Source organism: Hemiscyllium ocellatum, chromosome 7 (assembly GCF_020745735.1).
Source record: "Hemiscyllium ocellatum isolate sHemOce1 chromosome 7, sHemOce1.pat.X.cur, whole genome shotgun sequence".
NCBI lineage: Eukaryota > Metazoa > Chordata > Chondrichthyes > Orectolobiformes > Hemiscylliidae > Hemiscyllium > Hemiscyllium ocellatum.
Genome location: NC_083407.1, coordinates 88,197,589 through 88,211,094, shown reverse-complemented (window position 1 = coordinate 88,211,094; position 13,506 = coordinate 88,197,589). Strand labels below are relative to the sequence as shown.

The window sequence follows — 13,506 nt, the reverse complement described above, 5'->3', positions numbered from 1 at the left end:
TATTGAGGCCAAAAAATTGAATGTTTTAAAGAAGGAATCAGATATTGTTCATGGGGCTAAAGGGACCAAAGGCTATGGAGAAACAACAGGAACAGGGTAATGAATTGGATGGTCAGCCATGATCATATTGAATGGTGGGAGCAGGCTCGAAAGACTGAATGGCCTATTCCCGCTCCTTATTTGTGTTTTTCTATGAGGAGTGGATGCACTCAAGAGGAAGCTAGGTATACGCATGAGGAAGAAAGAAATTGAAGGGTATGTTGAAATAAGGTGAGTAGAGGTTAAGAAGGCAAGCCAAGAGTCCAAAGAATGTAATACTGAACTGTATTACAAGTGAGTCAGAGATGTGTCATGGTGATGTGGTGAAGCTGGTGTTTTGCTGTTGTCAAATTCCATGGACAGTGGGGGTACCCTGAGTTTCTGGGAAATGCTGGCCAAGCTGGATGCCTGGAGGAGATGCCAGGTACCCAACTTGACTTTCATGTTGGGAATTGGCGTTGTCTAGGTTCTCTCAGTTGTCTGGGAAAGTACAACCTGCACACAAATGAGGCAAAATTAGGTAATAGTGAAGCATTAATTCAGGCCAAAAATGTGGTACTGGAAACACACAGCCTGTCAAGCAGCATCTAAGGAACAGGAGAGTCAATGTTTTGAGCATAAGCTCTTCATCACATCTAGCTTTTGAAATCTTAAGCAGAAAATCGAGCCCTTTTTTTCACAACATAGAGAATCTTATTTTTCCATTCTCACTAACTGTCTTTTTCCTGACTGTCTCACAATTAACTTTCTCATTTGGGGACTGGGAACATTCTGCCAACAGAGCAATTTGACTGTGTGTGTGTGTGTGTGTGTGTGTGTGTGTGTACCTTCTGCATTCACTGTCCACCCCAAAGTGCTTTACAGCCAATAAATTATATTGTTGATTGAGGGATAAATATTGGCTAGGACACCTGCTGTTTTTCAAAATCATGCCATGCAATCTTTTATATAAGACGGCAGATGGGATCTCTGGGTAATGTCTCATCTGAAAAACGGCATCTGCAACATTACTGCACTCCCTTTGTACTGAGCTAGATAATGTAGCCATGAAGTTTGTGCTCAAGTCCTAAATTCAGACTTGAACTTACAACCTTGTGGGTAGCCTGTGCTTGTGCTGGGCATTATGTAAAGTTGTGTTTGATACTTTTAAAGAGAGTTTGGTGAGGAACTGTTGATTGTAATAGATATAATATGCACAGACTTTCCAAAAGTATTTAATAAAGCGTCACTTACAAGATTCAGGTAGCTGGTGCAAGAGGATAACCATCAGGAACCAAATATGAGTACAGGTAGATTAAGCACGGTGGCACAGTGGTTAGCACTGCTGCCTCACAGCGCCTGAAGACCCGGGTTCAATTCCCGACTCAGGCGACTGACTGTGTGGAGTTTGCACGTTCTCCCCGTGTCTGCGTGGGTTTCCTCCGGGTGCTCCGGTTTCCTCCCACAGTCCAAAGATGTGCGGGTCAGGTGAATTGGCCATGCTAAATTGCCCGTAGTGTTAGGTAAGGGGTAATGGAGGGGTATGGGTGGGTTTCGCTTCGGCGGGTCGGTGTGGACTTGTTGGGCCGAAGGGCCTGTTTCCACACTGTAAGTCTAATCTAAAAAAGCCCTAAAAATGTTACAGATAAGTAGAGATGTAGAGTCCAAGGGCAAAGAGGTAATAAATCCATAACTAAAATGTAGAATTTTAGTTCACTTCCAATGTATTGGCATTTGTGTTAATTAATACTGTCATCTCTAATGTCGTTAAAAATCACACAGCACCAGGTTATAGTCCAACAGATTTAATTGGAAGCACTAGCTTTCGGAGCGCTGCTCCTTCATCAGGTGGATCACAACCACCTAATGAAGGAGCAGCGCACCGAAAGCTAGCGTTCCAATTAAACCTGTTGGGCTATACCCTAGTGTTGTGTGATTTTTAACTTTATACACCCCAGTTCAACACTGGCATCTCCACATCATCTCTAACATCGGTTATAATAGCTGATCAAAAGAATATGTTTGCAAAAGACACTTAATACAGACTAGAAATACTGTTGCCAGTATTAACAAGTGTCCCTTTAACAAATTTATGTGCCAGCTTTTCATTTCTATTTTAATGATATTCACCTGTATATTTTGAAAACATTAGAATGCAGAGAAATATGATCACCTGTGTACTCTTACGGATGCCACAGCATTTTTTGGGTTATTTTTTGTCAATAAAATTACAATGTGAAAGATGCTATTCAGAAATTTGAAACAAATATCTGTTAAGGTTATATTAAATTCATATAAAGCTATATATAAATGATGTGTTTAGCCTATGATTAAACAGGTTAAGTGAACTTGCGCAAATGTTATAATTGATCCGTACTTAAATACAGAAAAATCTGCATTGAGTCCAAATATAGTACTCAATATATTTTTAGCTTTAAAATCATAGATCAGTAGAGAGCATGGATATGTTCCTGATTTTCTCCCCCACTATTCATTGCCTCCTTAAAGCCCCAGCTAAAGAGCCCATGGATTTCTTGATTATTATAATCAAGACCATCCCCTCCCACCACCCACTCCAAGCTCAGTTTATCCTCCTGTTCCTTTGACTCTTGGAGTCATACCTGGTTGAAGTCATACCTTGCACAAAGGAAGATGGTTGTAGTTGATGGAAGTCATTCATCTCATCGCCAGATGTCTCTGCAGGAGTTCCTTAAGATAGTGTCCTCAGCCCAACTGTCTTCAGCTGCTTCATCAGTGACCTTTTCTCCATCGTAAGATTAGAAGTGGGGATATTTGCCAATGAGTGCACAGTATTGAACAATATTCGTAAATCATCAGATACAACAGTAGTCCATGTCCAAATATAGCAAGACCTGGACAATATTCAGGTTTGGGCTGACAGGTGGCAACTAACATTCACGGCACAGAAGTGCGAGACAATGACATTCTCCAACAGGAAAATCTAATAATCATCCCTTGGTGTTCAATTGAATTGCCATCAGTGAATTTTCCTGCTAACAACACCCTGGTGGTTAACACTGATCAGAAATTGAACTGGACTAGCCATATAAATACTGTGGCCAAAAGAGCAGGACTGAGCCTAGGAATCCTGCAATGAAGGAAATCCCAACTCCACTAATCCTGCAAAACATCTACAAGGCTCGAGTCAGGAGTGTGATAGAATACTCCCCCACTGACATGGATGAATGCAGTTCCAAGAGCATTTGAAAGTGTAGTGATTGTAATGGGATCAGCTAAGTGGGCATCATAGAACAAGTTCCTTGATTAGATTTGTTAATCAGGTCCAATCAGGGAGTCCTGGCTCACAGATAAGAACAGGAGTGTAACTTCAAAGACAAAAAAAAACAACAGGAGTGACAGAGGTTCTGTTCACTCTGAGAGCTGACTCTGAGGAAGTTAAATCAGTGTCAAGGACTCTCCACATGTAAACAAAATGAGACTTGGTAATGGGATACTGTGGAGTTATTTCAGATAGCATCCTCCAAGAGAAAGGAGCTAGTTTGATTAGCACTACATCCACAAACTTCACTCTTTCCAACTTTGACACTTAGTGGCAGCATTGTGTATGATCTACCAAAATGCCCTGCAGAAATTTACCATGGTTCCTAGACAGTTCCTTCCAAACCCACAACCATCACCAACTAGAAGAACAAGGACAGCAGATACATGAACACAACACATAACACAAGAACACCTCCTTGTGCTAGTTTCTCTCCCTGCTCACTACCCTGATTTGGAACTTTCTGGCCAGTGTCAAGGGATCAAAATTTGGAATTCCTTCATTCACCACATTGTGGATGGACCTACACCACACCAACTGCAGCTGTTCAAGAAGACAGCTCACCTCAACCTTCTCAAGGGCAACTAGAGGTAGGCAATGAATACTGGCCCAGCCAGCAACACCTATAATCACATAAATTAAGTTTTTTTAAAAAAATCCAATTCTCACTCAACTGATATGAATGCATCATATTTTCCTGACTGTCATGCTATCTAATGTTGTGAATGATCATTTCACTTTGGATACTCCCTCCTCCCCTCTTCTCAGCTGTCTCAAAATCTCAACCCCATCTGTCCATGAAACTACTGTTTTATCTCCAATCTCCAAAGTTCAAAGTTCTTGAGTGTGTTGTTACTTCCACTTCAGTACCTTTCTTTCCCACAAGTCCATCTTTCAGTCTTTCCAATCAAGTGTCTGTTGTTGCCATAGGTCCAATGGCAACTGTGGTGCATTGCAGTTTCTTATTCCCCTTTAAGTCTCTCTGACCTTGGACACACTTCATTAGTGTAATTCTCCTTCAGTTTATTTCCTCTTTTGTTCAGCTCAGTAGAATTTTCCTCACTTCTATTCTTATCTATCAGTGGGCGGCACGGTGGCACAGTGGTTAGCACTGCTGCCTCACAGCGCCTGAGACCTGGGTTCAATTCCCGACTCAGGCGACTGACTGTGTGGAGTTTGCACGTTCTCCCCGTGTCTGCGTGGGTTTCCTCCGGGTGCTCCGGTTTCCTCCCACAGTCCAAAGATGTGCGGGTCAGGTGAATTGGCCATGCTAAATTGCCCGTAGTGTTAGGTAAGGGGTAAATGTAGGGGTATGGGTGGGTTGCGCTTCAGCGGGTCGGTGTGGACTTGTTGGGCCGAAGGGCCTGTTTCCACACTGTAAGTCTAGTCTAGTCTCATAGCCAGAACATCTGCAATAATGGATTATCTTCCCATCCCTCGCGCTGTTCTCACCACTGCCTCAGCACATCTGTCCTGATCTCATCACGTTGCACATTGTCACCTCCAGTCTCGACTGTTTGAATGCACTCCCAGTTAGTTGCCTGGCATCTTCCAAATAAACATTAAGGAGACATTGCATTTGGATACTACACAAATTCAATACCTTGGACTTGTGCTGTATCCCCTAATAAAGAAACATAATATTGTGTAATCATAAAAGCAGAAAATAATGGAAATACTGAGCGAGTTTGTCACATCTGTAGAGAGTGAAATAGAGTTAACGTTTCAAATTGATAATCTTTTGTGAACCTTTTCTGCTTTTTTGTTCCCACTGTCTTGACCTTTAAGGCATTCTCCTTCCTGGGAATAGCAAAAAAAGAGACAATTAAAAAAGACTCTTTTAGGGAAGCAATTTGAAACATTTTACCAGGTTGGAAGTGGAATATAATAATCCAAACTGATGCATCAAAAATGGATTGTAAACAAATAATTGTGTCTCCATAGTATTTATGAGCCGTGTATAATTTTATTTTGGATCCATTATTTCTAGTAAACAACAATCCAAACTCAAGAGAAACTCCAAATAATCATTCAGTGTAACTTGAGATCAAAGAATTTTGTGCGTTAGGTTTAAAGATTAACATTCGCTTTTTAATATTCTGGATATTTTGAGATGTAAAAACAGTTGATTGGGTTAAGTATTACAGACTTTGAAGGATATTCATTTGTAAGTATTTTATCAATATTATCATGTTTTATCAGTATCAATTTTTTAATTAATATTTTCTTTATATTTTTGCATTGTCACCTACATAGAGCATATTTTGGTGTCATGCATTATCAGGAGTCAGCTGTATAGAATTTGTTTGATTTACTAACAATAATGTGATACACCATTTGTGAAGTATGTTGACATTGAAGAGCTGACATCGAAACATTATCAGAACCTCAAGCCTCCCATTAAACTGACTGTACCCACATATTAGCATATTGCAGACTTTGGAACCATGACAAGTATAAAAGGAATAGACTATAATTCAGCATATGTACAAGCATCTGGATAATGGCACAAAGTGTATTGTCATAAACTCTTCAAAGATGAAGAAAATGCAGAGTGCACCTTATTTCTGTTTGCTTTGCTAAGTGTTTCCACTTTAGCTTTATTTTGCTCAACTAATCAATTCAATATGTTTCCAAATATTCAATATAAATTCTACATCATCTTAATTAAATGTCTCACTGAAAATATCCTTGAAGCACATTTTTAAATTTTTTCAGAAAATTAGTGCATATTAAAATAGAATCTTCAATTTAAAATATAAATAATTATTCTTTACATACTTCCCTTAGTGCCTCCATTTTCTATATACATATTCCTTCCCATGTTATTTACTCCAAAGTAGCAATCCATTTCTAATGGAGGTGGAAGACAGCAATCTAGTCACAGATGCACTTGGTACTGTTCAGCCGGACTGTATTTGAGTGATACAAATTGTCTCATGAAGTATACTCTGCGAAATTATGAATTTGTTCATTTTGAAGGGGAGAACAAAAGAACAGAATATTATTAAAATAGAATAAACTTGTAGAAAGCTGCAATACAAAGGGACTTGGGAGGACTTGCACTCAAAACGCAGAAAGCTAGCACACGGGCAGCAGGTAATCAGAAAGGCTAATGGAATGTTGGCCCTTATTTCAAGGGGGTTGGGGTATAAGAGTAAAGAAGTCTTACTACAGCTATACAACGTGCTGGTGAAACCACATTTGGAGTTCTGTGAGTAGCTTTGGTCCCCTTATTTAAGGAGAGATTTTTTTCAGTAATAATCAGTTCAGAGAAGGATCACTAGACTGGTACCTGGTATGGAGAGGTGGTCTTATGAAACAGATTGGGAAAGGGGCTCAGCAGGGTAAATGCTGAGTGCATGTTTTCACCTCATAGGAGAGTGTAGGACCAGAGAGTGTGGTCTCAGAATAAAGGGGCACCACTTTAAGATTGAGATGAGTAATTTCTCCTCTGAGGGTTGCGAGTCTTTGGAACACTTTGTCAAAGAATCCTTGTGCATATTAAAGCTGAAAATGTGTTGCCGGAAAAGCGCAGCAGGTCAGGCAGTATCCAAGGAGCAGGAGTGGGGGCAAGTGGTTTTTCAGAAGTTTCAAAACAAGCACACGCACTACACATGGCCTGGCAGGCAGATTGCAATTCCCAGCCAGGAATAGTTTGCAGGCTACAGCCCGATACAGTCAGCAACTCACTGTAATACAGCTGCAGCCACAGTTGTGGAAATAGGTTTAATTTGCTACTACTAATCATTATTCTTCATCACAAGTGATGACTCAGTCCCTGCTTTTTGGCTGCTCTCACACTGCTCAGTGATGAGCAAGGAGTGGCCTTTGTGATTGCATTCTATCCCCAACTGATGTTACTATTGATCAGGTATTAGCTGTTGCATTCATTTGTACAAGTGTAATAATAAAGCATATGGGGAAGATTTCTCAAATTAGTTCTGTTCAGTCATATCAGTTTCTGACTTTTACGTGAACCATTATGTTTCTTTATGTTCACTTCAGAATGAAGAACAAGCTATGGTATTTTGAATTTGGGACAACAGAAACATTTTCCGCAACTTGCAAGAAGTTAAATGAATTTGTAGAAGTCGAGGTAGGTAACTAATATTCCTATCGATTGTGTTTTTTTTTAAAAAAGCTGTATGTTATATATTGGAAATGAAAACCAAAAAATAGTTAAAAACAGAAAAACGTCAAAAACCTGCAACAATGTTGGTCAGCTTCTGAAAAGAAAAAGACAGGTTCAGGGTCCCACTGTAGAACGTTCAGACCATACTGCGGAGGGTCTGCACCTGAAGTCTGTGACAAAGCTTGCCATGTATTTAATATTTTTTTAATAGTCAGAAGCTAATGTGTGATTTTCATTTCAAAACCAGGAAGGCAACCCTGAGCAAGTGCAGGAAAATCATTCGTGCTTTCTCACATGACCGGGTCTACATTCTGAATTTGAACTCAATTAAATTGTATACAAACCTTATGCCACGTTTGCTGAAAGTACAATTTACTAACGCATGAGAATATCAATAATAATTCGAAGAAATTACTTCCAATTTCCTTCAGCTGAAAATCATATTTCACCAGGCCTCCTCCTTAATGTGCACCATCTGGTGCAGGAATGAATATTCGAACCACAGCTGTACTCAACAAATACTGATGCTGTTCTCTTCAAGTATTTGCTCTAGGGACACTGTATGCAGTTGTATTGCAACAAAGGTGTTAATTTGCCTCGAGGAAGAAAGAAGCATTGTCTCAGTTCCAATCGTTCAACAGCAACCAAATTTTGTATAGCATTGCAGTCATTGAACTGTTATTTGGTAGTACAGCCATTTCTGCTGTAACGCAGTAGTCCCATTTTTATGCAATCCTGTGTTATAGGAAAATTGCACAATAGCAGCACCATTTAAACTAATGGGGCTGGAATCATATTATAACCAATATACACTTTTAAAAGTTCACGCTATAGAAACAGTGTCCCCAATTCGTCAATCACATCATAGTGTATCGGTATTAACGAAACATACACCATAGTAGAATGACCTATAAATAATCTAGAAGAAAATTTCAAACATGTTCTATCTGGTTAACTTTAACAGAACAATTTCTGGGTTAATTGAAGTAGCCGCATTTCATTGTTTTACTGGTCAAAACTTCACACCTTCCTCACAGCACGTGTTAAATCTTCTTGTGAAGTGTTTCCAGGTATCATCTGCTTCACTTCATGCAAATTAGGAATCAAAAAGAAAACATGATTAGAAAAGCATCAAATAGGATCAGAATAAAACATAATGCTTATAAAACAAAGTTAAAGGTATTTAGCATTGGCAAAATGGTTGATCGTTTGAATACAAATTTTGAGATTAATGGTATGATTTAATTGTCATAAAGAAAATGTAGCTCCAGGGTGACCAAGTCTGGGAACGGAATATCCAAAACTACTTAAGAGGAGAAGGCATGAAAGAAAAGGAGCTTGGGTAGTGCTCTTAATAAGGGGAGGATCTTATATTGAAGGATCAAGCTCATGAAAAACTTTGGGTGGAGTTAAGAAACATCAAGGGACAACAAACATTGGTTAGGGTTGTTAACAGACCACTAAACTGCGGAGGTAATGTTATGCATGTCATGAGAAAGGAAATTAGAGATGCATAGATTGGGTTAATGGGTGACTTCAGTTCACAGAGAGACTGAGTAATAATACTACAGAGGATGGATTCCTGGAGTCTCAATGAGTTGGGTTTCTGAAGCAGTACATTGAGGTACCAGTGGGATTGGGCTGCTTTGGGTTAAGTATTATGCAGTGAGAGAGGGCCAATTAATGAACTTGTTGTAAAGGAGCCTTTGGGAAACAGTAAACACAACATGATCCAATTGTGCGTTGTGTTTGAAATTGGAATTCATTCTGAAACTAGGATTTCAAATCTAAAGAACAGAATGAAGGTATGAGAGACAAGTTGGGTGTGATGGATTTGGAAAATACACCAAAAGATTTGACTGTAGACAGCCAAAGGCTAATATTTAAAGAAATACCACATAGTCTATAATTATACATACATTCCTCAAAGGCACAGGCACCAAAAGGGAAAGATAAATCAATCATGGTTAATGAAGAAAGGTAAAAAAATTCCATTAGATCAAAGGAAGTGGCTCTTCGGGATCGCAAAAAAGTTGCAACTTAAAACTCATCAAAGAGGACCAAGAAAATGATTAAGAAAGGGGAAAGAGAACATAAATGCAAGCTAGCAAGGAACATAAATGTATAAAATAAATGCTGTCTTCAGCGTGTGAAAAGGACAAGGTTAGTTAAGACAAATGTGAACCCGTTACTGGGTAGGAAAGATGCATTCATAGTGGAGAACAGGAAAATGGCAAAGAGGTAGTCAGTCTGTGACATTTGAAGAGAATCCCCTAGAATTTCTACAGTAATTGTGAGCAACTGGGGACCTATTAATGACCTTTGCAATACACCACTAGTACTAGTGACACCGAACATCCAAAGGAAAACAGTATTGGTAAAGAGGGAGTTCTTGGATAGTTGACTTGAATGAAGTTTAATATATCCCTGGAGGAGATGAGCACCATCCAAGTGTATTGAAAGTAGTAGCTAGAGAGATAGCAGAGTCTAGATTAGAATGGTGCTGGAAAAGCACAGCAGTTCAGGCAGCATCCGAGGAGCAGTAAAATGCTGTCTGAACTGCTGTGCTTTTCCAGCACCATTCTAATCTAGACTCTGGTTTCCAGCATCTGCAGTCATTGTTTTTACCTCGAGAGATAGCAGATGCATTGATGGTTATCTTTCAGAATTCTAAGATTCCCGTGGAGTGGAAAATAGAAAATGTAATGTCACTATTTAGGAAGGGAGAATAGAGAACTACAGTTCTTTTAATTTTCAGTAGTTATCAAAATGTTTGAACCTATTAGTAAAAAATATACTAACTGGACATTGAGAAAAGAATAATCAAATTGGCAGAGCCAACATGGACTTATGAAAAGAATTTGAGTTGACAAGCTTGTTGGAGCTTTCTAAGGATAGTCCTTATATCAAAGTTGAAGATAAACCAATGGATGTGATGGATATCAATTCTCAGAAGCTTTGATTAGGTTTCACACAGGAGGTTAGTAAATAAAATTAGAGTGCATGGGAGTCAGGAAAATATTCTAGTATATTTTGAAAATTGTTTAGGTAAAAAAAGTATAGATTAAGAATAAGCAGACCATTCTGGGAATGGCAAACTGGTACTAGTGGGGTATTGCAAAGGTCATTAATAGGTCCCCAGTTGCTCACAATTAGTGTAAATAATTTGGATGTGGAACTAGATATTATTATTCCACATTTGTTGATGACGTCAAACTGGATGAGTAAAAGTTGATGGGAGAATGCTCAGAGGCTTCAATAAGACTTGGGTTAAGCTAAGTGGATGGGCTAGAACATGGCTGATGTTAATAAATATGAAGTTATCCACTTCGTCACAAAAAAGTGAAAGGTAGAATATTTTTTGAGTGGTGAAAAGTTAGGAAATGTGAACATCCACATAGGCCTGTGAGTGTCCTTGATCACAAGTCCCTAATGCCCGAATATTGTGCACATTTTTGGTCCCTTTATGTAAGGAGGAAGTGCAACAAAGATTCACCAGAATAATCCCTGGAATGTCAGATTGGTTTATGAGTGGAGATTGAGGAGGTCTGGATTCTCTAGAATTTCAAAGAATGAAGGGCATTGGAAATTTACAAAGATCATGCAGGACATGAGAGGGTAGAGATGGATGAGATGTTTGTTTTGACTGATGAGTCTAAAACTAGGCATCATAAACCAAGGATGAGAGGTGGGCCATTTAAGATTGAGATGAGGAGGAATTTAGTCACCCAATAGACCAGTGGAAGCTCAATCTTTAACCAAATTCAATACTTAAATTGATAGATGCTTATAAAAGCAAATGATATGGAGTTATTGCAGGGAAGTGGCATTGAGATAGATCATCATGATCAAATTGAATGACTGAATGAGATGAATGGCCTCTTCCCATTCCATTGTTCCTTTGCAGTTACAAATAAATCTCACTGCAAATTGGCACTTGTTCTAGTTCCAGGAAATCATCAGAATAGTAATTAGGGGCACAGTTCCAGAACTGAAGCAATTTTAGCTTGTGAAGGAACCAGTTCTCTCTCTCAGATTTGCATTATTGATTAGTTGAAGGCTTAAATTGGATGCCTTTCAGGTAGCATCTGAGCAATTACTGTAGGTATATTTAATCAGTCTGATTAGAGATGTTATAACACACCTCTTAAGCAGATAGGACTTGAACCCAGGCCTTCTGTCTCAGAGTAGTGACGTGACCACTGCACCACAAGATCCTAAAAGGCTCTCATCGGGAACCTGATAATTGCTTGTTGCAACTAGGTAATTCCAGATAATTAGATTGATTCAGAGTTAATTAAGTAAGAAAAATGGTTCTCCAAGCAGAGATATTAAAGAACAAATCGATGATTTCTACTTTCCTAGTCTGGTCAGTTCTTAACTTCTAGAATATGAATATCCTCAGCTTTGGAATTACCAGTTGAAACAACAGTATTGTCATTTTGAGATTTTACCACTGCCTCGTGCAAAATCAGATTAATCTGTTGCTATGGGAGCACTGCAATAGTGACCCTCAACTCTGCTTGATTTCAGATAAAAGATTTAGCCGAGGTTCCCAAATTTGAATTGGAATTGTCTGTTCCCAGTGATAGCAGTTAGTGTCTGCTTGAGAGACTGGGTTTTGAACGGCAGTCACTCATTGGGATCCAGCACCACATCACCCCCCACCCCAACCCAATCCTTGTTTCTGATCTCCATGTCCATGCTCTCCCATTCCCACAATTCCCAAACATTCCCCAATGTCCTGGGCAACTTGTAGATTCCAGGGGTGGTCTTCCAGCAGCAGCCACAGCTGCCTCCGTGATGTTACTGAGCACAAGAGCCTTTGGCCTCTGATTGGCTAACAGCTATCAGAAGTCAAAATCTCTACCCCCAGGTATGTCTCTCCAGTGGCTCTGCCTCCTGCCTGATTGTTATGTAGTCTAGCAGACCATCTCTGGAAGACATGATTCGTAGGTGCTAGTGTTGGACTGGGGTGTACAGAGTTAAAAATCACACAGCACCAGGTTATAGTCCAACAGGTTTATTTGGAAGCACTAGCTTTCGGGGTGCTGCTCCTTCATCAGATGATTGTGAAGTATAAGATCGTAGGACAGAGAATTTACAGCAACAGTTTACAGTGCAATGTAACTGAAATTTTGTATTGATAAAGACCTGGATTGTTTGTTAAGTGTCTCATCTTTTGGGTTCTATCATATATAAGTTCCAGAACTTTCTTAAAGTTATATTTTCAAGTGAACTTTAACAATAGGTGCCATATTGGCCTAGATAATGCATTGAAGGTGTGAGGTGCCCTGTGTGAGGCTATCTGTGCCCCAATAGTCAGACTGATTATATTTCTAAAAATGGGATTTACAGAATCTTACATTAATTCATGCAGTTTTTGAGCATAATAAATGTAATCCTGCAAGTACAACTTCACCCCACAAACTTGTGTATCTGTGTTTATGTGTGCAAGGGGGTATGAGAGTTTGTGTGTGTGAGTGTAAAAGGGTATACGTCTGCAAGAGGGTGCATGTGGGAGTGTACATGTGAGTGTATGAAAGGGAGCATGTCTATGAGAGAGTATCTGCATGAATGTATGGGTCTGGAGGAATGTGTGTGTGTTTGTCTGTCTGTGCAGTGCAGTGGGGTCACTTGTAGTGTGAAATGAACGCAAGATTCTGGTTGAGGCCATCCCCATGGGTACCGAACTTGGCTATCAGCTTGTCCATAATGTAAAGTGGCCGAGCAGAGGCTGATAGCCATGTTTGGTATCCATGGGGGTGGCCTCAACCGGAGCCTTGCGTTTATGTCACACTACAAGTGACCCCAATGACACACACACACACACACACACACACACACACACACACACACACACACACACACACACACACACACACACACACACACACGTGTTTGTGAAGTGAATTTGTACTTGTAGAATTATTCCTTTGTTTTGCTCAAAAACTGCCTGAATCCATTTAAGATTCTGTAAATTCCTTTTTCAGATAAGAATCAGTCTGACCATTAGGGGGCACACAGGGCACCTCACACCTTTAATGTATTA

At 39.6% G+C, this 13,506-nt stretch overlaps 1 protein-coding gene across 2 annotated transcripts in view; it reads left to right on the top strand.

Annotated features, from left to right (window-relative positions):
• LOC132817538 (diacylglycerol kinase beta) overlaps positions 1 to 13,506 on the top strand; it is a 519,975-nt gene that overhangs the window by 410,707 nt on the left and 95,762 nt on the right. For both annotated transcript variants that reach the window (XM_060828035.1, XM_060828034.1), the window contains one exon: positions 7,328 to 7,418. In XM_060828035.1, coding sequence (XP_060684018.1) covers positions 7,328 to 7,418 — 91 coding nt within the window. The remainder of the gene's footprint in view (positions 1 to 7,327; positions 7,419 to 13,506) is intronic.